Below are 25,350 nucleotides of genomic sequence, written 5' to 3'. Positions count from 1 at the left end.
AACAAAAAAAACCAAAACAAAACATGAGATAAAACAAGATCAAGTGTGTGTCCACATTCATGTGTGGGACAGGTCACACATTGCACCACATTAAAAGAATCAGTAAGGCCTTAAAAGCCCTTTGCAATGGGCATATCAGGACAACACACATGAATATCAAAACCCCCAACAATAGGAACACAATCATATTTTGGCATGTATTCAGCCAAGATGTCAGCAAAGTCCTTCACAAAGTACTTATTGTATTATATATTTAATTTTATATGTTATAGAAGTTACAGATTTGTAAAGTGAGGCAAATTATTGTGATGTCACAATTACAGGATGATCTACTAACAGTGTGCTTTAATCTCTCTATGAAGAAGCCACTTCAGTTCAGTAAAAATCAGCTGGAGAGCATCTGTGAACAGCTGACTCTTTGCTGTGCTATAAATAAGTAAAAATAAGTGGGGCTCACCTCAAAACACAGCTTGAGGACTGACTGGAGAGTTTTAGGACAGTCTCTTCAGTAAACCTAGCAGCTCTTTAACATCAAAAGACGTGTTTGACCTGCTGCAGATGTTAGTAAATCTGACCCTAACTGTTTGTTCTTCTTTAAAATTCAAACTCAATAATGAAGCAATATTTTTAACAGGCTGTTCCTGTTTATATAACCTCCATAAAACAACAGGGTTAGAACACATTGTGACGAAGTAAGATGTTTGTTTTGTAGTCCATCTTCTGCACAATGTAGTTTCAACAGGCGGACATCCGGTGTCACGTTGTTACAGAGAGACGAGCGTAAGGCTGTTCCAATTCTCAGCACCGCTCCTCTCTTTCCCTGACATCTCAGCAGTTGTCCTCCCCACGATGACGTTTTCATCGAGGCCAAGGAAAAGAGTTTAGGAAAAGGAGATTGGCGCTACTTTTGAAATAACACTCCACTGGGTTACGTTGTGCAGCTGAGTCACGTGACCGCACAGCAACAAATCACAGCGGAGCCGGGTAAAGGGGGAGGAGCAAAGTGTGTGTGTAGGAGAGGAGTCGAGCAGAGAGAGCTGCTTTTTCATGAAACGGGAGTAAAGTAGTAAACTTACTGGAACAACGTGGGTCTCAGCTCCCTGATCTGTTTCCTGTGTTTGGAAAGTGTTCCAGCTTCATCACGGAGTTTCTCTCGGTTTGTGGGCTCGTCTAAAGGTAAGCATCGAGCTAACTTTAATGTGGGTTCAGTTTATGCTGAGTTTAGCTCTGTTGAGAATAATAGATTGCTTGGTAGACATTGGAGTTAGACAGACTGTAGAGTTTGTGATTGCTTGCAACATCATAATATGGCGGTTGCTGGGGGGAAAGAATACATAAAGAAAAATAGTCTTGGAATATGAACAAAAGGATGGGGTGCAGGGCAGGAGAACAACCAACCCCCACCCCAGGACATGAAGCCACAGGTACAAGCCTGGGGGAGCGCAACTCCAGGGTGAGAGTAGTGGAAGCTTGCTGAGAAGGAGGCTTTGGAGCGTGATGTCACAAGGGTGGGCGTGGAAAGGATTTTGGCCTGACGCGCTATTTTCTGGCAAAGCTCAAGTATGGGCTCAAAATGTGATCATAAATATTTTGTACTTGTAAATCAGGATTTGTATGTGTTTACGACTGTGCGTAAATCCCCCCTAATATTGGTATGATCTGAGCTCAGGCACTAAGCAGGACGGGGCAGCTACTGCCTGCGAGTTAGTGAATGGTAAATGGCCTGTATTTAGAGAAACTGTTTTTATTCATCTGTTTATTTTTTTATGAGCTTTGTTTGAATTTTTGAGTATCTGCAAGTGGGACCGCAAAAACATGATTGTTGGCCTGTATTTATATAGCGCTTTACTAGTCCCTAAGGACCCCAAAGCGCTTTACATATCCAGTCATCCACCCATTCACACACTGGTGATGGCAGCTACATTGTAGCCACAGCCACCCTGGGCTGCACCGACAGAGGCGAGGCTGCCGACACTGGCCCTCTGACCACCACCAGTAGGCAACGGGTAAAGTGTCTTGCCCAAGGACACAATGACCGAGACTGTCCAAGCCGGGGCTCGAACCGGCAACCTTCCGATTACAAGGCGAACTCCCAACTCTTGAGCCACAATCGCCCCGCAGTGACGATGTGATGGGATTTCCGGCTCTTTCAGCTCGGCTCACTAAAAAGAGTCAGCTCTTTCGGCTCCGAACCGGCTCTTCAGGTTGTTTTGTTGCTTTAATTAATTTATTATTAACAATAATATAAAATTATGCACAAAAGGAATTACTAATGTAAAAAAAGAAGTGGTTTTATTTATATATGTTTATATATAAATATATGCGGTGGCCCCTAGAGACAAAACATGTACAAACTCCAAAACACATTTCTAGCGTTAACTGAACTTTCAAAACAGCTACCTAGATCACTTAAATTACACAATTGAAAGCATGTGTGTATTGTTTATGTATTTATACACAAGCACTCATATATATTCAAATAATAATAAAAAAAAGTTCATTTACCTGTTACTACCACACACCAAATCCGGTCGTTGGTACTTGCTGGCTTGTGTGGCCACTAGGTAACAAAAGCTCAACACTGCGCCCGAGCATCCTGGAGCACTTCTGTTGTCTTTTGTACGTGTTTTGGAGTTTTTACGTGCTTTGTCTCTAGGGGCCACTGTAAATATACTTTTATTTATTCACTCCACACAAAATGTAATAAATAAATAATTTAATACAAAAACCAACTATTTACATTTCAACTTTTAACTACGTAAATTTTCAGCTTTTTTCCTTTTAAACAAATTTAAAGTGAAAGAACACAAAACACTGCAAACCACAACACAATTAAATATAAATTAAAATATGAAAACAAAAAGAACATGCATATTCTCTGCCATTTGGGCCTGCATGAATAAACTTTCTGAATCCTTTATCATCCGCAACTGAATATAGTTTTGGATGATTACTATACCTTTCTAATGTGACGTTGATGTCCCTGGCTGTTTCCCTCCGGCTCTGTTCCTGTGGTACTGCCAGTGTAACTACTGCCCCTCCCCCCTCTTTCCAGCGCAAAGCACAAGGCTCGCGTGCGGAGTGACGCTGAAAAAAGTGAGAGAGAGAGAGAAAAAAACCGGCTCCCAATAAGGAGCCGGCTCGCGTCGTTCACTCCAAAGAGCCGGCTCTAAGAGCCATTTCGTTCGCGACCGACACATCACTACTGCAAGTGCGCTGTTGGAGAAACTGAGCTAGGCAGACAGAGGAGAACTGAAGATTGACCAGGTACCAGAGTAAATCATTCATACTGTACAAAAAATGTAAATATGACGGTGTATCACGAAAGATTGATATCAAACTGATCACTTGACCAGTATTACGTTACTTGCTCTTCAAGTTAATCAACAAATGGCGAAATGAAAAGCCGAACAACAACAATGCTGTTTCTTTAGAGAGTCTTAGCTTACATGTGTGTTTATTTCATATTTTCAGTCGTTTCCCTCCACGGCTAAATAAATCTGTTTCAGTAATGCACTGATATACAAGAATGGACATAAGGAGCTTCTTTCAAAGAAAAAACTCAGGTAGATGTTATTTTATATATTATGCTTTGTATGTTGTTCAGTATATCTATGCAAAACAAGAGGACTTTCAATACACAGCAGTATATTCACAGTTGAAACCAGATATTTACATACAATTTATGGAAAACACAAGAACATTTTTTTTACTGTACAACATCAATTTAGAGTAAACTTATTTTGTTTTAGATAAATAAATATTGAAATATCTTTTGAATTAGTTAAATGTCAGAATAAAGAGAGACAGAGCTGTCTATTTTTTTTATCACTTTCATCAAATTTAGGAGTACATGTACACTAAGTTTATTGTTAATTAATAAAAAAAACTCCAGACGATTCCATTCTGCGCTGAAGAAGCTTCTGATAGGTTAGTAGAGTCCATGTGAGTAAATTGGTGGAACAGCTGTGGATGCATATAAGACAAAACACAGAGCCTGTTTCTTTGAAATGGAAAATTAAGAGATGTCAACCAAAACACCAGGAAAAGGATTGTGGAGCTCCATAAGTGTGGCTCAATTTTGAATACAATTTGGTGCCATTTAAAATTAAGAAATACAGATAGTTTCTCTATTTACTCTTAAAGTTAACAAATGTGTTTTTTATATTTATCAATCTAAAAAAATAAACATTTACCGTATTTCCCGGACTATAAAAGCGCACCTGAATATTAGCCGCACAAGCTAAAATCAGGGGAAAATCCTGTTTTGTACATACATTAGCCGCACCTGACTAAAAGCCGCAGGTGTTTCAATGTTGACTTATCATATGTAAGAGAATATGCACAAAGCAAATTGTCAGGAAAGAGATGGCTGTTTGGAGACACACCTCTTTTATTAATATTTTGAAAAACAAGTTATGGGTACATATTTGCATAACTTTTTAGGTATATGTACAAGTAGCGGTAATTACAAGTAGGAAACATGTACTGTGCTTCATAAATGAGTAACAAATGTAGTACATAACAATAACCTACAGCACACCAGAAAAATAGATTCAGACTACCTTTTAGGCTCAGGTGCAGTGACACGGCTTTAACAAGAAGAAAAGTCAGTCATTCACCACCATCTTCCTGCGCACTAAAACCACCAAAGTCCTCTCCTCCAGTGTCGGATACGAACAGGCTCAGGATGGCTACGTCATCCACTCTCAGCTTCTTTCCTTCGTTGTCACTTACAAAACCAAAGAAATCCTCGTTGTCAGTGTCGGAGTCGAACACCCTCAGAAGGGCCGTGGCGGTGTCCTCCTCTCCATCATGCAGCAGTCCAGCCCTTCGACATCCGTTGGTGATCATGGATGTTTTCACACTTTTCCACGCTGTCAGATTCCACCGGTGGAATTGAGCATAACTTGCTTTTCGCAAGTTTATTGCCGCACACCATCCACGACTCCCGCAGAACACGTAGCGTTAATTTGAAGTTTGTTTTTCGTGCTACTTGTACAGCACTATGTTGCCTGGCGGATGGACACGTGACCAACATACCACTCTTGAACCCCGATACTGTGTGTCTGATCACATGCCCTTCCGCCAGGCAACGTAGTGCCGTACAACAGCGGAACAAACAAAAAAAAATTGTCTTATGATATGATAAAAATCATGGACAATCCATAGAAAAGCCGCACCTGACTAAAAGCCGCAGGGTTCAAAGCTTGTGCAAAAAGTAGCGGCTTATAGCCCGACAATTACGGTAGTCTGATTTGATGTTACAATTAAAAAAGTGTATCTGTTTTGATCTGAAGAGTATGTAAATATCTGGTTTCAACTGTATATTTGATGATTGTCAGCACAAAGAGGGAGAGAGAGGGAGAGAGAGGAGAATGAGGACAGAACAGTAAGGGAACAAGAGCAGGTGAGAAACACATGTTAGTCAAATGGTTGTTTACCAAAATCTGTATCATAGGTACTTGTGTATCTCGTACCTAGTGTTTCTTTTCAGGTTTGTTACTTTTCAAGTTATATATTTATTAAGTTATGCAGGCTTATGAAGGTTAAATAATTACATAAACTTTTCTGAATGTAAATAGTGTACTTTTGGTAGAATTAAAAAAATAAGTGTAGTGCGGGTCTATGATGATTTTTAGTGCTACTATCATCTAGTTCTGATTCTGGTTCTGTCTTGGTTAAGTCCTAAGTAGTCCTGATTTTGAACTGTTGTAGTCCTGTTTTAATTCCGGATCAGTTCTGGGTCTGGTTGAATTGGGGTTTAGTCCTCGTGTCTTGATGCAGCCCCAACTTTGTTCTGCCTTGCCGCTTAATTAAAATACTAGTTTAAGGTGTCCTGCATATGTGATATATATTTTTTCCTATATGAAGTCTGTCTTTTTTGAACAAAATCTCACACAGTGGCTCAGTTATGCTCCAATTAATCTTTCAGTAATGTCTACCCCCCCCCCCCAAAAAAAAGAAGAAAAAAAAAGAATCCCACATCCATACTACCCTTTAGGGCTAAGCCCCGGGTGTTTCAGATGTCTGCTTCCGTCTCTGGTGTGGACTATGAAATACGGCAGTGGAGTAAAGACCCAGAGTACTTACCGCCACTGTCCTACCTCGATATCTTCACGTATCTTGTTAACCCTGACCCTAACCCTCACGTTCAGATTTCGGAGTGCCCTATGTTTAACGTTGGTAACCAGTCTGGATTTGTTTGATTCATTTCATAGGCAGGCTTCCCTACAGTTGTGCGAAAGAGTTAGCAAATCGTTACATAGCACGTATGTCTGTCTCCAACAGTCACTCAATTCTATGTTTGTTTGCAATTTCTATAACCTCCAAGAACCCCAACGATAATATTATTAAGCTATAAAGAGTGATATGAACGTACAGAACTTGCCGGAGTAAAAATGTCTGGAGCACACCAACAGATATCTGGAGATGGAAGCAAACTGGATATCAAGCCGTCTCATGGCTGCTATCCAGTAGAGCAGGGCGATATGGCCAAAAATATTTATCACGATATATATTTGAAAATTTGCGATAACGATATAACTGACGATATAATTGATGCGAGACAAAATACAACTCCACAACATTACTAGCGCAAAAAGACAACCTTCCATTTAGTTTCACTTAAACAAGAAGCTGGTTTTTATGTACATTAAAGCTTTATAAAAATGTAACAGTGCAAATGCAAATTCTTTGCTGAAAGTTTAAACAAAAGGCATTTCCACTAGAAATGGGCTGACATATCCTGAGCATAACCATGTATAATATCCACTGAAGTTAAAAAGAGGTGCTTTGCAACATTAAACTGCAGTGTGCAGTACGCATTTTTCGGACCATAAGGTGCACGGGATTATAACGCACATTAAGCGAAACAAAGCAGTCAGATAAATCAAACTTTTTTAAACTCATTCTTCTTGCTTCCTTCTGTACCATTGATTCATTAATGTTGAATTCTCTGGCAGCTGCTCTATTCCCATGTTGTTGCAATATATTAACCCTTTAGAGCTGATCGGAGCGGACACACTCTGTTTTGCGTAACTATTTTTAAATCCCGGTAGCACTGCAACCACGTAAGCTAGCGCAAAAATTTTTTTTGCATATGAAACCGGAGGAGTTGTACTTACATCTTATGCCATCAGCTTGTCCTAGGTCACGGTTTCCTTCCACATAAAGCTTTGCAAAAACTGCATAAAAAGCGCTTGCAGGAGCAAAAACATAATATTCCAGAAACACGCTTTGCCGATCCGATCAGCTGTTCATAACACTTCCTACGTTGGAATAGACGTCAGCGCGAACTTTTGCATTTCCGCCATTACCTGCCCGAAACCGGAAGTGACGTCATTTTCGCGGAAATGTAGTCTTTTTTACCATCAGGGCCTCAGGGCATATACTGGTCTTTTTAAAAGTTATCTTTGACTTTATGACTTTCTGTGTTGTTTCTGGGATGCTTAGGACTCATATTGCACTGCTGGAAATAGTTTATTTTGATGCATATGCTGCTTTTTTGCAAATTTGCAGTATAATATTTATTTTCGTTTTTCCTGCAGTGTATAAAAATTGGTGTATTTCAAAAATAAAACTATGAAGACACTCAAAATAAATTTCCTGTGGTGGGAAACTATTTTGTGCAACTTTTTTGTATTTACAGTTTTGAGGGATAAGCCTCTTCAATTTCTCTAACTACAAATATATGTTAAAAAAGCAAAAATGATTTTCAATTTTTTTGTAGTTTATTGCACTTTTTTGCAATTTATGTAATTACTATGCACTTAATGAATACATATTATTAAAATCTGGGCTATAATGGTTGTATTGATGTATAGCAACTTGAAATGCTCCCAAAAATGACTCCACAGCATGTAAAAATATAATATAAGCTCTGGCGGACTTGGTTCTATGGTAGGTCTTAAAGGGTTAATGACTAACCTTGTATTGTGGATGGATTATCTCAGTTGTTCTCCTGACTGAAGTTCGGTCCGTTTACAGCATCCTGCCATGCGATTGCATTTGTCTCTAACTATCAGGAACCTTAGTGTTCGTCCTCCAGCTTCACTGTTTATGATATGCTAACATAGCTGTGTCGCTAGCGATCACGTAGCACATCATTATATACCAGCTAGTCCAACTTCAGTAACCCTACAAACGTCACTGCTGTTTAGTTTCCTGTCTTCATTTATGTTGGAAGTGATAGCAGAGCTGTACGTTTGATTTTTTCAGAAATCTCTCAGTCAGAACATGCTATATCATGTTTAGGTAACTAGCGAAACTAGCGAGCTAACTTCCGCTAGCTTCCTGCTAACTTCTAACACCGTTAAATGTAATAAATTTTGTTTTCATGGATGCCTGGAAGTTAAACTTCATAGTTTCACCTGGTTAAGCAGCAATGCTGATCGTATTATTAAAGATGAAAGAATTGAGACAGTTTTTAACTCTGTGATGCTGCAGTGTTCGTTTGACCTGAAAATACGGAGTTTAGGACCCAGATTACTCCCAGATTTAAGAGCATCTTAGTCCGACAAATACGACAATAACGACGGCCGTTTGCATGTTCTGCAAAAAAAATGTTCTTTGTCGTGTATCTGACGGACAAACACAAAACCAGTTCCACATCACTGAAGTTGCACCATTTTTACAAACCAATTCTGGTTCATCTGTTTCACTCAACAATCGGCCATGTGCGTATGAAAACAAAGGCACTGCGCATGCGCGTTTTACTCATATTCTATCGCGATATTTCATTTTCCTACCGTTGCCTAACATTATACCGGTATTACTGTGAACGGTATAATATGGCCCAGCCCTAATATCCAGGCTAGACGCCTTCGTTTTGTAAGGTCCGCCATATAAGCTCCCTCATGATGCTTCCAGGTTGGGAAAGAATAAAAAAGACAAACCCTTTTAAGCTTATTCCACAGTCGGCAACACAGCAAATACGAACCATGGCTGTTGTGTGTGCCTTCGCTCCTTTTTCGCTTGCGCTTTGTTTGGACCCGGAAAATGGCCCATCAGGCCAAAATCCTTTCCACGCCCACCCCCGTGACATCACGCTCCAAAGCCCAATGGCGGTGACAACTCTTCCACAGTAGCAGGTAGGATTTTTCTTTTTTTGTTGACGGCTAGTTTTACCTTTCCATACGGATGGTCTGCTTATGTTTTGATCAAGAGCCTTTTTTGGGCAGCTGAAGAGGAGAAGTCCATCTTATGGCCAACCTCTGACTGTATCTTGGTCATATTACCCAACAAAACCCAGTATCCAAGTTCATCTGTAACAGTCCTTTTATATACTACAGGAAAAATGAAAATAAATAGTTTATTTTGATGCATTATAATATTTCCAATGGTGTAATTTCAGTTCTAAGGATCCCAGAAACAATACGGAAAAGCATGAAGTCAATCATCATCATCATCATCATCATCATCATCATTTATTTATATAGCACTTTAAAAACACACCTGGTTGACCAAAGTGTTGTACAATAGTAATATGCACATGACTTTTATGAACATCAACATAGGCTTATAAGGCCCACAAAAATGACGTCACTTCCGGTTTCGTGTAGGTAATGGCGGACATGCAATAATTTGCACTGATGTATATGCCAACGTAAGAAGTGTTATGAACATCGGCAAAGCGTGTTTCTGGAATATTATGTTTTTGTTGCTGCAAGTGCTTCTTATGCAAATTTTTCTAAAGCTATACAGGGAGTGCAGAATTATTAGGCAAATGAGTATTTTGTCCACATCATGCTCTTCATGCATGTTGTCTTACTCCAAGCTGTACAGGCTCGAAAGCCTACTACCAATTAAGCATATTAGGTGATGTGCATCTCTGTAATGAGACGGGGTGTGGTCTAATGACATCAACAGTCATTTTAAGATTAGCTAGTAAATAACAATTAGCTAATGTTGTTCATGAGACTAAAGTAATCTCATGTTGGTGATGTAAATATTATACTGCCAATATTACAGTTATTATTATATTAATCATTATTAGTTATTACAGCATTGAACTTGAACTCTGTGTCAAATACTGAGCTTCAGTAAAGATTCAAGTTGCATTTATTTATGTCCTATCACCTTAAATCTTCACTCAAAGACAAGTATCTTTGACAGTGTATATATAGATGTATCTGAATCGGAATAGTGTTTATTGGCCAAGTATATGTGCAGACACATACAGGGAATTTGGTTCCAGTAGATGGTGGCTCTCAAGCACAGCAATGTAAATCACACACACACACACACACACACACACACACACACACACACACACACACACACACACGTGTCTATATATACACATACATACACAAAGCTGTGTAAACCAACTATACATAACAAACCTAAACTTATATACATAAAATACAGAAATGAATGAGGTGGAATGAATACTACAAAATGTACATAAGGTGCAGCTGCAGTCTGGCAGTGGGAGCAGTGTGACAGGTCAACTGTTAAGAAGGGAGATGGCGAGGGGAAAGAAACTGTTCCTGTGTCGGGTGGTCCTGGTCTGCAGGCTTCTGTACCGTCTGCCAGAGGGCAGCAGATCAAAAAGTCTGTGTCCAGGGTGTGAGGGGTCTGTGATGATTTTCCCTGCCCGTTTCCTGGTTCTTGAGAGGTACAGATCCTGGATGGAGGGCAGGGGGGTGCCGATGATCCTTTCTGCTGCCCGTACAGTCCGCTGCAGTCTGCTCCTGTCCTGTTTAGTGGCTGCTCCATACCAGACTGTGATGGAGGAGCACAGGACAGACTCAATGACCGCAGTGTAGAACTGGATCAGCAGCTCCTGTGCACTGTAAAAACTGTGATTGGGGTTAATTAGAATCTAATAGGAGAGTAATAGTAATTATTACTCAGTAAAAACGTGTATGAGTAGTTTTAATCAAATCTAAGCAAAATTCAACAATTTTGAGATGTTCAGTTATTTAAATTTACACAGTTTTGTTTGGGGTAAATTCAGCAATGGTTTGTTGAGTAGATTTTAAAAAAAATGTTTGAGTACTAAAAAAATTTAAGAAATCTAATAGATTTAACTGATGAAAGCATTTTCATTTTAATCATTGAACACTTCCGCCCATAATCCTTTGTGCCACGTGCAGGACACACGCGCTTCATGAGTGGACATCTCCATTTTGTCAGAGGTAAGACTTCTTAATTTGTTCAAATATAAGACACGGTTTAAACAATAACGTATATCGGTTTTGAGTAAAGGTTTTAAACAGTATGATACGTCGAAATTTTATTAATAATCATCACTGTAATGATAGTATCGTATTTTTACACAAATGGCAGTTAGTGGACTGCTAGCACAAGGTCACTTTCCAAGCCTTCACGACTGTGTTACTGAACAGCTTTAACTAACCACATGTTTTACCGTATTAAAAAACATCAACGACATATTCCGATGAGTTTTAACGTCTTTCATCCACGTTTAAAAGTTCATGAAAATGTTTTGCGCTCAGTTGTGAGTGATTTTGTCAGCCACAGTCAGTTTTTCGAACTCCAGTTTCCAATAATGGCGGCCGCTACTAAGTTTTAAAATTACTCTTACTAATCTTTCTGGGTCACAAAATAAACTTTTAACATATTTTCAGGCGAGAAAGTAGCTGTGTAAACATCAAATATCTGCTCGGTTCATCAAGATATCGCATGTTTGCAAAAGTGCTTCGACGTTTTCGGAGCATCTGCTACCCACCAGCTCGATAGCAAGCCGGGAGCTCGAGGGTCACTGAAGCCGCTGAGAACGGCACAATTCCCGGCACATCATTTTCAGATCACCGCGGGGTTTCGCTACTCAGTTTAAACGTAATGTATAAGTCACTTAGACAACCTAAAAATGTTATTGTTTGGTTTTTTCGGTGTTTTATTTGTTCGTGAGTAAATCGGTTTGGCTGAGATTAAAGTTATTAGATTAGATTAGATAAAACAAAACTTTATTAATCCTCCGGGATTTTCACACAGCTGAATAAACGTGAAACAGAAAACTGATTAAACAAAAGTGTGAGACGGTCGAGAATTTACTCCAGTGTCCTGTTATATTTTAGATAGCAAGGAGCAGACGGCTGAGTTTATTAAACTCCACCGAGACAGCGGTGACGCTAATCAGAAGGCTAGACCGTCAGATTTCCCCAGCCGTTTACTTCCAGCCTACCCGACCTTCTGGGGACCCGGCCCACGTAGACCGCGAAGGCCGGGTCCTCAGGAGGATGCAGCCCATGAATTTGGACAAACTTTTAAAATATTTTCATGCGAGGTGCTGTGTAAACTTCAAATACCTGCTCGGTTTATCAAGACATCGCATATTTGCAAAAGTGCTCTAAAGGTTTGTGTTCGTTTAGAGGCGTTAAGTCAGTGTCAGTGAGTTTATATTTACTGTTAAGAGTAAATATCTCACCAGAAAATTTGTAGAATCATTATTAGAAAATAACAGTAAACGTCCTTATATGTTTTGAAATGTGTTAATCTATTGGAATGACTGCGTGTGTTTGTGTAAATTTTTTATTTTGGAGACTGCTATTAATGATAATGTTGCTTTCCTTTCAGGTAATGGAAGATCCCTCAACTTAAATTCACCTGATCAGCATGTAGACTGTGCATTATAAAGTAAGTTGTGATAACATGTTATATTAAATTAAACTAATGGTTTTGAAATTGAAGCGGCATAAAATTACCAAGTTGACCCCACTTAATCTAACTTATTTGTTTTTGTAAAAACAATAAGTAGAAAATAATTGCTTATTATTTGTAGGATTTTTTTCTTCTTCTCTATAATCTCAACATCAAATGTGTATAGATATCCATGCTCTTACATTTGTCATGAAAAACTATTTAGATTCTTAGATATATATTTTTCCATCACTTTAGGACCTGGCAAATGGGATGGCAGTGTAAGATATGCAAATCTTTTTCAACAAACAAACAAACAAACAACAAAAAACAAAACGACAACAACAAAAACTTGATAACATGTACATCTCCCAAGTATTTGTTATTTGCAACATTTGGTGTGTTGAAGTGTGCTTTTTGTTTTATAGTTTTATATCTCAACTATTGTATAAATGAAAAGTAATAACTAATTTTATTTAATTGAAGGGAAATTTAACTCTGCCCATTTACATTTTATTCTAGGTTGAACAAGATGGAGGCAAAGCTTCGTGTAATTATTGATGACCAAATCGAGAAGTTGGTTCTTCCATCAGGGATCCCACCAACATTGGAGGAGCTGCAGAGTGTTGTGAAGGATACTTTTGGGATTTCAAATGACTTCAGTCTTCAGTATTTTGACCCAGAATTCCAGGACTACTTCACTCTTCACAGAGCTGACCAGATAAAAGACAAAGACACTGTGAAGGTTGTTGTCATCACCCCAGTCATGCTAAGCTTGACTCCGGTTGATGACAGTTTTGGCGGCCCCTCTGGCCAACTGTCTGACTATGACTCCTCATATGCTGAGTCAGTTGTATCCAATGCAGACTCTGCTGCAACTACTTCTTCTCAGGACACCATTATTCTCAAAAGGCAGAAGACCACAGAACGTTGTGAGCCCTGGCCGAAACAGTTTCCCATTCCACAGTTTGCATATGAAACTGAGATGTACCTGGAAAGAGCCACTGAGGAGTATAAAAAGAATGGAAATCTTCTGCCCACCTCCAAAGTAAAGACTGATATTCTTGAGAAGTTGGCTGAAACTATATTTACATTTACGGCCTATCCTTCAAGTGCACAGGTTAGTTATGTTGCTGAGGCACTTGTGACAAAATACCCTTGTCTCAAGGAACCTGGCTCTTTCTCAGGTTATTATGGTTGGCAACAAAGCATCAAATACAAGATGGCCAATTATCGTACAAAACTTAGAGGGTTTGGTGTTCCTGAGTTGACATGCAATGCCATGAAACACAAGAGTCCAGGTGACCAGAAGTCTGCAAATAAAGTGAAAAAGCCTCGGAAAGCAGAGGTAAATTACCTTCCGCCATATCCAGCAGGTGAAGATGAGGACAGTCAAGAAGAAGAGAGAATTCAGTTGCTTACTGAAGTCAAGAAAAGAGACAACAACAAAGTGATAAAAGAAAAAATGGCTAAAACATTTGCACATAGACGACATGAAATTGTCAACCTGTCCCCCAGCATTGAAGACATCAAAGCCAGATGGCCAGCTTTGTTTGAGGCATCTCATGTGAGTTCCAAATTCATTTTGGGTGGGCTTTTGGTTTTTTTTAATGTAATCTTTCAAACTTCAAATAATTTGAGGCCGCATCATGTTTTTTTTTGTCGTTCAGCTGCAGGATGAGTTCTACAGGATCACCCTGGTACACCTTGAACCCAAATTCATGTCCATGCTGGATGAGTACACTCCCAAACTGTTGGCCCTTTTCCATTCCAAGGGGGGAGCCATGGGATTGAAGTTGCAGGCTATCATAGCCAAGGTATTTTCCACAGACATTTCAGCTTGGAATTTTATTTAAAGAATTTTTTTGTCAAATTTCATTTGCATGGTGCACAGCTCCACTAATTTGTTTGCATGTTTTTGTCAGTGCAAGAGGACGCCAGGACGTCACTGATATAATTAACAACACAATTATGGGTTTCATGTTTTAATTGTATTTTAAATACATGTCTATTCTTAGTAAAAACAAACAAACAAAAAACAAACAAAAAAACACAAGTACAGGTATTGCTGGGTTTTTGTTTTGTCCCAAGAAGGAAAAACCCTTTCTGACGAACATAAACTAAATTAGATAAAAAACTAAAAGAATAAATTAATGTAATTTACTAAAACGACACATTTAAAGATTGAAGCTTACAAGCATGTTGACAATACCTTTGTGTTGACTGTCAGCACCCAGGCATGTGCATTAACATCAGCTAATTATCGCACATAATGTTCCATGTGATGATAATTTGATATTTAACAGGTTTTTTTTAATACTGCCAATTCTCACAGTTTTGTCTTAATAAATGGTCACTTATCTGATGGTAATTTTTGGAATTCTTGCTCATTTTCAGTCACCAAGCAATCCTAGCAATGACATAACCAGAAATCTGGTTATTCGGTGCTTGATGGTGTACCTTGGGGAGTCCATTGATCAACTGATCAAAGAGTACAGTGTAAGTGTTGAAGTAGAAACATTATTCTGTTTTTGTTATTCATATGTGTTTGTCAAGTTTCAAATAATTTGAGGCATTATCATGTTCTATTTGTCATTCAGCTACAGGATGTGTCCAGGAAATATTTCATGTGTGCAACTACAGTCAGAAAACTCATGTGTTTGTTGTTTCAGGATGCTGATGAGGATGGTGTGTCACAAGATCTTTCTGAACAGAGGATGAAAATCTACAAAATCAAGGCTGTTGGATCTGAGGAGGATGACATTGGCATTGTGCTGGAGGGTGTGAGAGTTATGCCTGCTCTGGGCAATTTTCCAAGAGCATGCGCAATGCTGGTTGGATTGACATATGCAGTCGATCTTGCCTATCCCAAAGAGCTAAAATACACCTTGGAAGTATTCCAGAAAACTTTCCTTGAACTGGATTGTGCTAAGCTCTCACCAAAAGTGAACAGCCTCAAGAACAAGTTATTGGCTTAAGTGAGGACTCTGAAAGAATGAAAGGGAAATAAGCTCACTGAAAACCTTTGGTTTGTCTTTGTTAGATGCAGCTATCTTTTCAGTTTTCAAAATAATTTCAACTTATTCATGTCTTACCCAAATGACCTGCAATGTGTCAGGCTGTATTTGTGCTCTTCATTTTAATGTTTGTTTTTTATTACCTACAAGTTTCTTAGGAATATTCTGTTTGAAAGGCAACAAATTGGAGGAATCACTAGTGAAGCTTTTCTTTGTTTATAGTGTATGTTACTATAAAACATTAGTTTAAAACAACTTTAAAATTTAACAGAAGTGCAGTCCTGTAGCTGTAGAAATGTTACTTCCTCTTACATGTGTCTTAGATTTTCTCAGGTTAAACATCCAAATTGGGATAAAAGGTTGATTTACATTATTGATATTCCATGTACATGAGTTAAAAAACCTTTGTTCTACAGTTATATTGAGTGATTCAATTTAACAAAAGATTGACTAACTAAAGTTTTTGTTAGTCAATCATAAATAAGTAACAGAGATAAAGGAAACGGTAAAGGATATTCAAATTTCAGGTTCATGTTGATATTACAGTCTAATCTAAAGATTAATTTCTTTTTTACAAAACTGGTTTACATTCATGCAGTTTATGTTGCTGTTGCTCTGTACACAAAGCTGTGTGATAAACTGTTTATGACACTAAAACAAATTTACAGCAGAGGAATGTATTTAGGAGATCAGGAGATTGTTGATGAGAATTCAGTGTATACGAGCAGAAAAATGTTATATTATAAATTACTGTGTTTTATTTTCCACAATAAAACAAATTACTGTGTTGATGTTTTCTTTGTGAAATTGATTCATTTTACTCAGAAAATAAGTTAAATTCATTTCATTTTCTCTTATTATTCAGTCATTATTTTTAAGGTTTATTTGGAAAATTATTGAATCCAATTTGAGTTTTACTGAAAAAACAAGAAGATTTCATTTCTTTGTAATGGATATTTTAGGAAGTTTTTACTAAACATTTGCCAGATAGTTAGTAAATTCAAAGTAATTTTTCTCAGAGACTTATTTCATATCAATTATTTTTTTTGGTAAAGTTGGGCAATTTCAACCTTCAGTTTGAGATTTTGACCCTAAATCCAACACATATTTACAGTTTAATTCTATTAATATCTACTTTTGTTTTCTATTTGAATTTAATTAACATTTTCTCTACATTTTACATAAATCTTTTGAAATTAAAATCTACTTAATTATTTCAAGTGTCACTTTGTTGCCATAACTTTTTTAAGTAACCTCTAGTCACAGTTTTTACAGTGTGGAAGAATGTATCATATATAAGATACAAATATTGTTATTTCATTTTGTTGGCATTACTAAATTTGGCTCAGTTCTTACATATATTTGTAACAATATATGTAGATTAATGTTGTTCGTGTGTAATTTACGTTGAGTAGGCTAACCACGTTATTACATTAATGCATGTAAGGTGAACTAGCAAACACCGTCATAGTTACATGGCTTTCTTCTTGTCTGATGGCAGATACTCCCTTCACCCTGGCCAAAAAGGCTAAAATGACCAAAGAAAAAATGGAAAACGGCTAAACATGAGAGGGTTTTGGACAAAGTTTGTGTTTTTTCCATTGTTTAAGCACTGCTTCCATCCAAGAGTGATACCATATATGCCCTATGGCTGCAGAAAAGGCTAACATTGTTATCTTTTTACAAAAAAAACAGCTGAACATGAGAGGTTTTTGGACCAATTTTGTGTTCTCCATTCTTTAAGCACCAGTTTGAGTACCGTTTAAGCACTGGTACAGTTTCAAAAGTACCAGTTTGGTACTGGTATCGGATAGGGCTGCACGATTTTGCATAAAATGAGAATCACGATTTTTTTTCCTTAGAATTGAGATCACGATTCTCTCATGATTTTCTTTTCCAATATAAATATTTATTGCACTTATTAACTGCACATCAACTTCGTAACAGTTGAGACTGAACATAAAAACAATAAATAAACATAAAAACAACAAATGTCTCACATTTGTTGTTGCTGCAAAATGTTGTACTGCTTGAAATTCCGTCTCCACCGTTGCTCGACACTGCGTGTATAGAGCAGGTAGTGCAACAATAGAAAAATAGTTGCGGGACAGCACTGTGTAGCGTTTGTCTAGGGTGTTGATCGTTTCCCTAAATCTCTCATTTTGCACAGTGTTGATGGGAGCCATATCTTTGGTCAGGTGATAAGTAATGGCCTCTGTAATTTCTTTGTGCCTGCGGGAGTTCGACGGGTATAGGGAAGCGCTGTATAAGGTTCCCGTTATTGATGTTTGGGTGGTTGACCGGGATGGATTTTCTCCTGTCACTTTCTCGTCATCCCTGACGTGCTCTCCGATGTTTTTTTCACTACTAATTTTAGCATCACACGGCACAGCTTCTGTATCACGTGGTATAAGGCTCCGCCCTTGTCATTTGTTGAGCAGGAAGAGTGAGCGCTTGTTTTCATGCAGATTACGTCCTGGATCAAAATGCAGTACAGTCGTCGTCTTTGTTTTTCTTTTTTTTTTAATCGTTGTCATTTGGAAATGAGATCGCACAAAAGTATGAATCAAGATCGCGATTTTCTAATGATTAATCATGCAGCCCTAGTATCGGATAAAACCTTAACGATACCCATCCCTACATACAACCACCCTTTACCTTCCCATATGGAAAAGAAATAGTAAAAAATTATATGATTTACTCATGAAAGCGGCCACTTTCTCATTACTTTCATACATTGTTTTAGTAAGTATCCAAAAAATAGAAGTTTCATTTATATAATTTTCAAGGGGTCTTATATCTGTTTTCACTCTTGTATGCTTTTCATACAAGTTTCACACAAGATGGATACAAACTTTATAAGATTTATATATATCCTTTCCATGTGGGTTGTCTGGGTGGAGTAGGTGGAATCTAATGAGGTGCTTCAGGTGGGACTGCTACCATTGAGTGTGAGCCGGACTTGTGGATCTATAGAAGTCCATATATACAGGGTGTAGCATCCACTGGGTAAAGGCAGTGATATGCAGGGGGGTCAGTGGCTTTTTCCCTTTCAGGTTCTTGTGACAACTGATGACTTTCTTGTTGTAGCTGCTTCTCAGTTTCCACATTGAAGTTTCATAGGTATTGTTGTCACTGAGGAGTTTAGTCATGTTTATTTGCTCTGCTTTTTTTTTTTTATCAGGGATAAAATACATATACTTTTTGTGTCCCAGCTGAGTAACAGGAGAAGAGTCTGGTGGAGCAACAGAGGAACAATTTCAGCCATTTGGATTCAGCTCAGCCACTACAGAGGAAAAAATGACTTCAACACAGAAGGTGAGAAAAATATCACAGTTACACTGTTATTGAAACTGCACAGCTTGTTGGTTTTTAAAAACATGTTAACAGCAGCTTTATCTTTTCCATCCCGGGCTCCTCCATATATACTAGGGCTGCCACGATTTGTCGACTAGTCACGATTACGTCGACTATCAAAATCGTCGACGACTGATTTAATAGTCGACACGTCGTTTGAAGCTTTGTAAGATCACAAAAGACGCAGGAATAAGTGGCAGGATTTAAGAGTGTAATAACGGACTGAAACAGAAGATGGCAGCATTGCATGTACAAGGATGTCAGCTACCGTTAAACCCCGAAGAAGAAGAAGAAGCAGCTGTGTCCCAGAATTCATAGCGCGGCCCAGCGCAGTTTCCAACAATGGCGGCAGCTAGTTAATTTTAATGTTACTCTTATTATTCTTTCTGGGTCACAAAATAAACGTTTAACATATTTTCAGGCGAGAATGTAGCTGTGGAAACCTCAAATATCGGCTCAGTTTATCAAGACTACATATTTTCAAAAGCGCTCCGACGTTTTCGGAGACATCTGTTACCCACTAGCTCGTTAGCGAGCCGGGGGCTAGGCTCACTAGCGCCGTGAGAACACCGGACTCCCCGCAAATCGTTTTCAAACCCACCGCCGTCTTTCGCTACTCAGGTTAAACATGATATATGAGTCACTTAGATAACTTAAAATGTTATTGTTTGGCTTTTTTTTTTTTAGTATTTTATTTGTTCTTGAGTAAATCAGTTTGTCTGAGATTAAAGTTATAGTTTTTACACAGCTGAATAAACGTCAAGCAGACAACTGATTATCAGAAGTGTGAGATGCTCCAGAATATACTCCAGTGTCCTGTTATATTTTAGATAGCAAGGAGTTTATTAAACTTCACCGAAACAATCCGCAAATTTCATTAAAATTTAATAAACTATCATCTTGTCTTTATTTTTAGTTAGCACAGACCTTAAACACTTAAAGCTGTAAGCTAATGATAGTTATATAAGAGCAGATGCTGCTGGTGCAATAAGCTGTAGTTTTGCGTCCAATGGATGATGATCTGATTAGTCGACTAATCGCAAAAATAATCGGTGACTAGTCGACTATCAAAATAATCGTTTGTGGCAGCCCTAATTAGGGCTGAACGATATATCGCATTTGCGATAATATCGCGACATGATCAAGTGCAATTTTCTAACCGCAAAGGCTGCGATTATACTGCGATTATAAGGCTGTCCAAATTACTACCATATCCCAGAATTCATAGCGCGGCCCAGCCAAACTCCAGTTTCCAGCAATGGCGGCCGCTACTAAGTTTTAAAATTACTCATACTAATCTTTCTGGGTCACAAAATAAACTTTTAACATATTTTCAGGCGAGAAAGTAGTTGTGTAAACATCAAATATCTGCTCGGTTTATCAAGATATCCCATATTTGCAAAAGTGCTTCGACGTTTTCAGAGGCGTCTGCTACCCACCAGCTCGACAGCTAGCCGGGAGCTCGAGGGTTACTGATGCGGCCGAGAACGGCACAACTCCCGGCACATCATTTTCAGATCACCGCGGAGTTTCGCTGCTCGGGTTAAACGTAATATATAAGTCACTTAGACAACCTAAAAATGTTATTGTTGGGCTTTTTTCAGTGTTTTGTTTGTTCGTGAGTAAATCGGTTTGGCTGAGATTAAAGTTATTAGATTAGATAAAATAAAACTTTATTAATCCCCCGGGTGGGTTCCTCCTTGGTTTTCACACAGCTGACTAAACGTCAAACAGAAAACTTATTAAACAGAAGTATGAGACAGTCGAGAATTTACACCAGTGTCTGGTTATATTTTAGATAGCAAGAAGCAGACGGCCGAGTTTATTAAACTCCACCGAGACAGCGGTGACGCTAATCAGAACTAGCCTTCTGATTAGCTAATCAGAAGGCTAGACCGTCCAATTTCACGCCTTTAAACTTTAAAGGCGTGTTTGTGTGTGTGTTTATACAATTGCTATTATGTTTGCACTTTATGTGTAATGTTACTGACTGCAGAGATCAGTAAGATGTGTGTATTTTTTATTTATTAGTTTTATTTATTTAATATTATTTTTTAATTGAATGACTGTCTAGTAGTTCACAGATGTCGAAAAACTGAGTGTGGTAAAGCCACTGATTTTTTTTATGTATATTTCTGCAATCTGCACATTGTACTGACTTTCATTTTAATGTTTACACCAGGGTTCCTTGTCAGCACTTTATGCTCAGATGTTTGTAAGCTAAAAATAAACTATTGTGTATGTTCAAATATACTGTTGTGATTGAAGAAGTTAAATAAAAATGTCAGTCATCAATTCATGCATCACCTCATGTCATCATAACAGAGGTCTGTCTTCCAGGAAAGAACAGTTTAAAATTAATGTAATATAGTATTGGCCATACTATATGATGTATTGCTTGTCTTTGTTTAATAATACAGAAGACAAAGACCTTAAAAAATAATCGCATATCGCATCGCAATCGCAATATTGGGGCAAAAAATCGCAATTAGATTATTTTCCATAATCGTTCAGCCCTAGCCCTAATATATACACAGAATCTACATTCACAAACAAAAAACTCAGATGTTACAAGAAGATACAAACATAATTTTTATCGGCACACATTGAAACAACAATATCAAAAATTGATCTCAATTTTTTATGAGTAAAATATTTTCTCCACTTATCAATATTTCTTCAATATGTATTTTTCATTACAACTGTCATTGTAGCACATCATTGAAATGTGATACTATGACCAGAAGGTGGTGGAAACACACCTACAATGTGTTTGTTGACATGTTTGATTCCACTAACGGAGGGAGTTTCAGTTTGTTCCACGACTGCATTTCACTCACTGCCTCTGTTTGTATCTCTGTCACTGCAGGACCAACATGGAGCGAGAAGTCAGCGCTCTCAGGAGGCTGACAAACCTCACAGAAGAAAAGGAAAGAAAACCTACAGCTGTGATGAGTGTGGGAAGGATTTTAGCCGGGGTGGAGACTTGAAAAGACACCAACTCATCCACAGTGGATTTAAACCTTACAGCTGTGACTTGTGTGGAAAGTCTTTTACCCACGCTGAAAGCTTAAAAACACACCAACGCATCCACAGTGGATTTAAACCTTACAGCTGCGACTTGTGTGGAAAGTCTTTTACCCAGGCTGGAAACTTAAAAACACACCAACTCATCCACAGTGGATTTAAACCTTACAGCTGCGACATGTGTGGAAAGTCTTTTACCCAGGCTGGAAACTTAAAAACACACCAACTCATCCACAGTGGATTTAAACCTTACAGCTGCGACATGTGTGGAAAGTCTTTTACCCAGGCTGGAAACTTAAAAACACACCAACTCATCCACAGTGGAGTTAAACCTTACGGCTGTGATGACTGCGGGAAGGATTTTACCCAAGGTCGAGATATAAAAAGACACCAACTCATCCACATTGTAGTTAAAGCACACTACTGTGAGTTGTGTGGTAAAGCTTTTGCTCAAAGTCGAAACTTACAGAAGCATCTAGTTACCCACTCTGGAATTAAGGCGTACAGCTGCAACTTTTGTGGAAAAGGTTTCAGTGACAAACAGTACCGAAATAGTCACCTACGGATTCACACTGGAAATGATGTTTACTGCTGTGATCAGTGTGGGAAACTGTTTCCAACAGATGCACAGTTACAACAACACGTTTAGCCACACTGAGGAGAGACCTTATAAATGTGACCTGTGTGAGAAGACTTTTAAATCTCCACATCAGCTGAATAAACACCAACAGATCCACACCAGAAAGTAACTCTACAAGTGCAGTTACTGTGAGGATGTATTTACCTTTTTATCCTGTATTTTTAACCTGATTGTTTGGAACAAGTCTGATCAGTAAACTTACGGAGTTATACTGAATGAACTGTTTGGGAAAATGAAGACTCATTTTCTCTCAGTAAGCTGAGTGTTATAATGTAAACAGTAAAATGTAATTGGACGTTGGCAGAGATGCTCTTTATTTCAGGCGACATTCAGGATAAAAATAAATAAAGCAGAGCAACACAGATGGATCCAGTTCTCAGCCCTGTCGTCACTGTGGTGGTGGGAAAGAGTTTCTTTGTAAGCTTTGTGGAAAAGCTTCCAATCATCAACTGGACCTAAATCCACATCAATGCAGCCACACTGGAGACAGATGAACTACTGCAAAGAATGTGGGAGAGGCTTCCACACACCAAGTACATTAAAAATACATGAACTCTTCCACAGTGGGGTCAAAAAGCACATCTGTGACTAGTGTGGGTCATCCTTCACCACTGGACGTGAGCTCAATGAAAAAGCATAAGGGAATCCACACAGGAGAGACACCATACAAGTGCAGACACTGTGACAAAAGATAAGATTAGATAACCTTTATTAGTCCCACATGTGGGAAATTTGTTTTGTCACAGCAGGAAGTGGACAGTGCAAAAGTTATGACGCAAAAATTAGAATGCAAAAAGAATAAATACAGTACACAGCTGTACAGAATAGAATAAAATAATATACTATATACAGTAGAATAAAAAGCTTCTCACAATCAGGTCATCGTAACAAACATGAACGTACACACATGGAAGTGAACTTCAGCTGTGACCAGTGTGACAAGAGCTTCAGGAATCTCAGTTCATACTCTGAACACAAACGATCCCACGCTGTAAATAAACTGTTTCACTGTTACCAATGTGCAAAAACATTCACTTCATTATCTGCTCTGTGCAAACATCAGCCTGATCATGCAGGACTGAAATCACTGGATCACAATGAATCTGAAGAGAGAGAAAGATCCTCTTCTGGTTTCAGGCTCAGACTTAAAAACCTTGAGATCAGGCTCCACAGAGTTCAGATGGAATCTCCTGTAAAGAGTGTCAGCTGATGTCACACTTGGATCTGATGAGGTAGCTCTGATTTCTGGACCTGGGGTCCGTTCTTCGTACGTCGCTTACTACATCCAAGATCAAATGACACATCCAAGACCAAATCATCGCTCTAACCGTGAGCTCGCTAATCCGGTTCTCCGAACACACCTGCTGTTGACGATTAGTACAGCTGGATGAAATGATGTGAGATCACTGGGTGTCGTAAAAGGGGCTACGCATCGATAGTAGAAACATTGATCGGCAACCCTCTGATTGGTCGGCGAAAATGTCAAAGGAGCACGCACGGTATTTTTCGGCAGCAGAGCAAGAACTCTTGAGTGAGGGATTTCAGGAGTTTCAGAGTTTAATCAGTTGTAGCCACAGCTGCCCTGGGGCAGACTGACAGAAGCCAGGCTGCCATATTGCGCCATCGGCCCCTCTGGCCAACACCAGTAGGCGGTAGGGTAGATTTATTATATTACACTATATTATCCAATATTAGATTACATTATATTATATTATGTTATATTATATCCTCTTTCACATTAGAGCCACAACAGGACCCACTAGAACATGGGAACAAGTAAAAGTGAAATATAAGAATATCCTACGGAATGGTAATATTTATCACTTATATTGCTTTTAGTCTCTTGGAAAGAGACCCTGGAATAATCTGTTTGTTTATAACAGCAACCAAGAAAAGGGCAGAGCAAAAAAAGACAGGTGGTGGTCCTGCACCCCCTCGTCAACAAGTTGGTTAAGTAAATAATACCCTCACGGGAAAATCGATATCTCTCTATGAGCACACTGTCGCGCTGAGCTAAAGGATCCTGTCTGTCCCGCAATATACGCTGAATTCTGAGGACTCTCCTTATCAATCTTGCACCTTCTGCAATGGGTGGCTCGCGTATACGGACAGGACATGGCTGCGACAGACTTCCCAAATCCACCTTCGCTTTTATAGCCGTGGTCTCTCATCTTGATTACATGAAGTGATTTACAATTACTACTCTGAAATATGAATTACATCTGAAATAATCACATACATGTAATAGAATGTTAATAGTACATTTCCCTTTTTTAGGAAATGACCTGTATGTATCTGTGTGACATCAATAAAAGGATCGAGTGCTGCATTATCTTTAGTTACATTGATGTTATTTATTTATGGTGAAACAGTGGTGGAATATCGCTGTTGCTTTCGTATAAATGAAGCGGACATACCTGCGTGGCCGCGATCTAATCCTGTTTACATAAAGTAAACCTGCTCCCGAGCAGGTTTACGCTTACGGCTCTGTTGCTATGACAGCAAGTCCCGGATGAGCTTCGGGGAACCGAACGATCCAAGATCACGCGAAATCGTCAACAATCAAATCCAGCTAACTTACTTAGCGAGGTACGAAGAACGGGCCCCTGCAGTGAATAATCCTGAATGTTACATTTAGGAAGCTGCATGTATAGATATGCATATCAAGTTTATTATTTTTCCTTTGAGGGATTTTAATTC

At 38.6% G+C, this 25,350-nt stretch overlaps 2 protein-coding genes across 3 annotated transcripts; both read left to right on the top strand.

Annotated features, from left to right (window-relative positions):
• The first annotated feature begins 986 nt into the window (after positions 1 to 986).
• Positions 987 to 24,982, top strand: LOC146673299 (uncharacterized). Of its 2 annotated transcripts, none has more exons than XM_085401905.1 (3): positions 987 to 1,176; positions 18,842 to 18,944; positions 21,853 to 24,982. In XM_085401905.1, exons 2-3 carry the CDS (start codon positions 18,927 to 18,929, stop codon positions 22,657 to 22,659), a joined length of 825 nt encoding a protein of 274 aa, XP_085258031.1. In that variant the 5' UTR covers positions 987 to 1,176; positions 18,842 to 18,926; the 3' UTR covers positions 22,660 to 24,982. The 2 variants fall into 2 exon arrangements, with proteins under 2 accessions (XP_085258031.1, XP_085258032.1); XM_085401906.1 differs by having other exon boundaries at positions 18,811 to 18,944.
• Positions 14,068 to 15,587, top strand: LOC146673300 (uncharacterized). Its single transcript, XM_085401944.1, has 4 exons — positions 14,068 to 14,176; positions 14,280 to 14,426; positions 15,007 to 15,108; positions 15,282 to 15,587. Exons 1-4 carry the CDS (start codon positions 14,075 to 14,077, stop codon positions 15,585 to 15,587), a joined length of 657 nt encoding a protein of 218 aa, XP_085258070.1. The 5' UTR covers positions 14,068 to 14,074.
• Positions 24,983 to 25,350: the final 368 nt, after the last annotated feature.

This window comes from Rhamphochromis longiceps, linkage group LG3 (genome assembly GCF_057381845.1).
Source record: "Rhamphochromis longiceps isolate RC_006_pf linkage group LG3, R_longiceps_female_GT1.1, whole genome shotgun sequence".
In the NCBI taxonomy this organism is placed as follows: Eukaryota; Metazoa; Chordata; class Actinopteri; order Cichliformes; family Cichlidae; genus Rhamphochromis; species Rhamphochromis longiceps.
Note: the sequence above shows the minus strand (reverse complement) of the source record. Positions and strands in the feature narration are given on the sequence as shown.

What these genes read in the sequence shown, in the direction of transcription:
- LOC146673300 (XM_085401944.1), top strand. Translation starts at nt 14,075, where the DNA reads ATGGCTAAAACATTTGCACATAGACGACATGAAATTGTCAACCTGTCC. An exon ending in CTTTGTTTGAGGCATCTCAT is followed by an intron (nt 14,177 to 14,279) that starts GTGAGTTCCAAA and finishes TTTGTCGTTCAG; the next exon opens with CTGCAGGATGAGTTCTACAG. An exon ending in AACTGATCAAAGAGTACAGT is followed by an intron (nt 15,109 to 15,281) that starts GTAAGTGTTGAA and finishes TTGTTGTTTCAG; the next exon opens with GATGCTGATGAGGATGGTGT.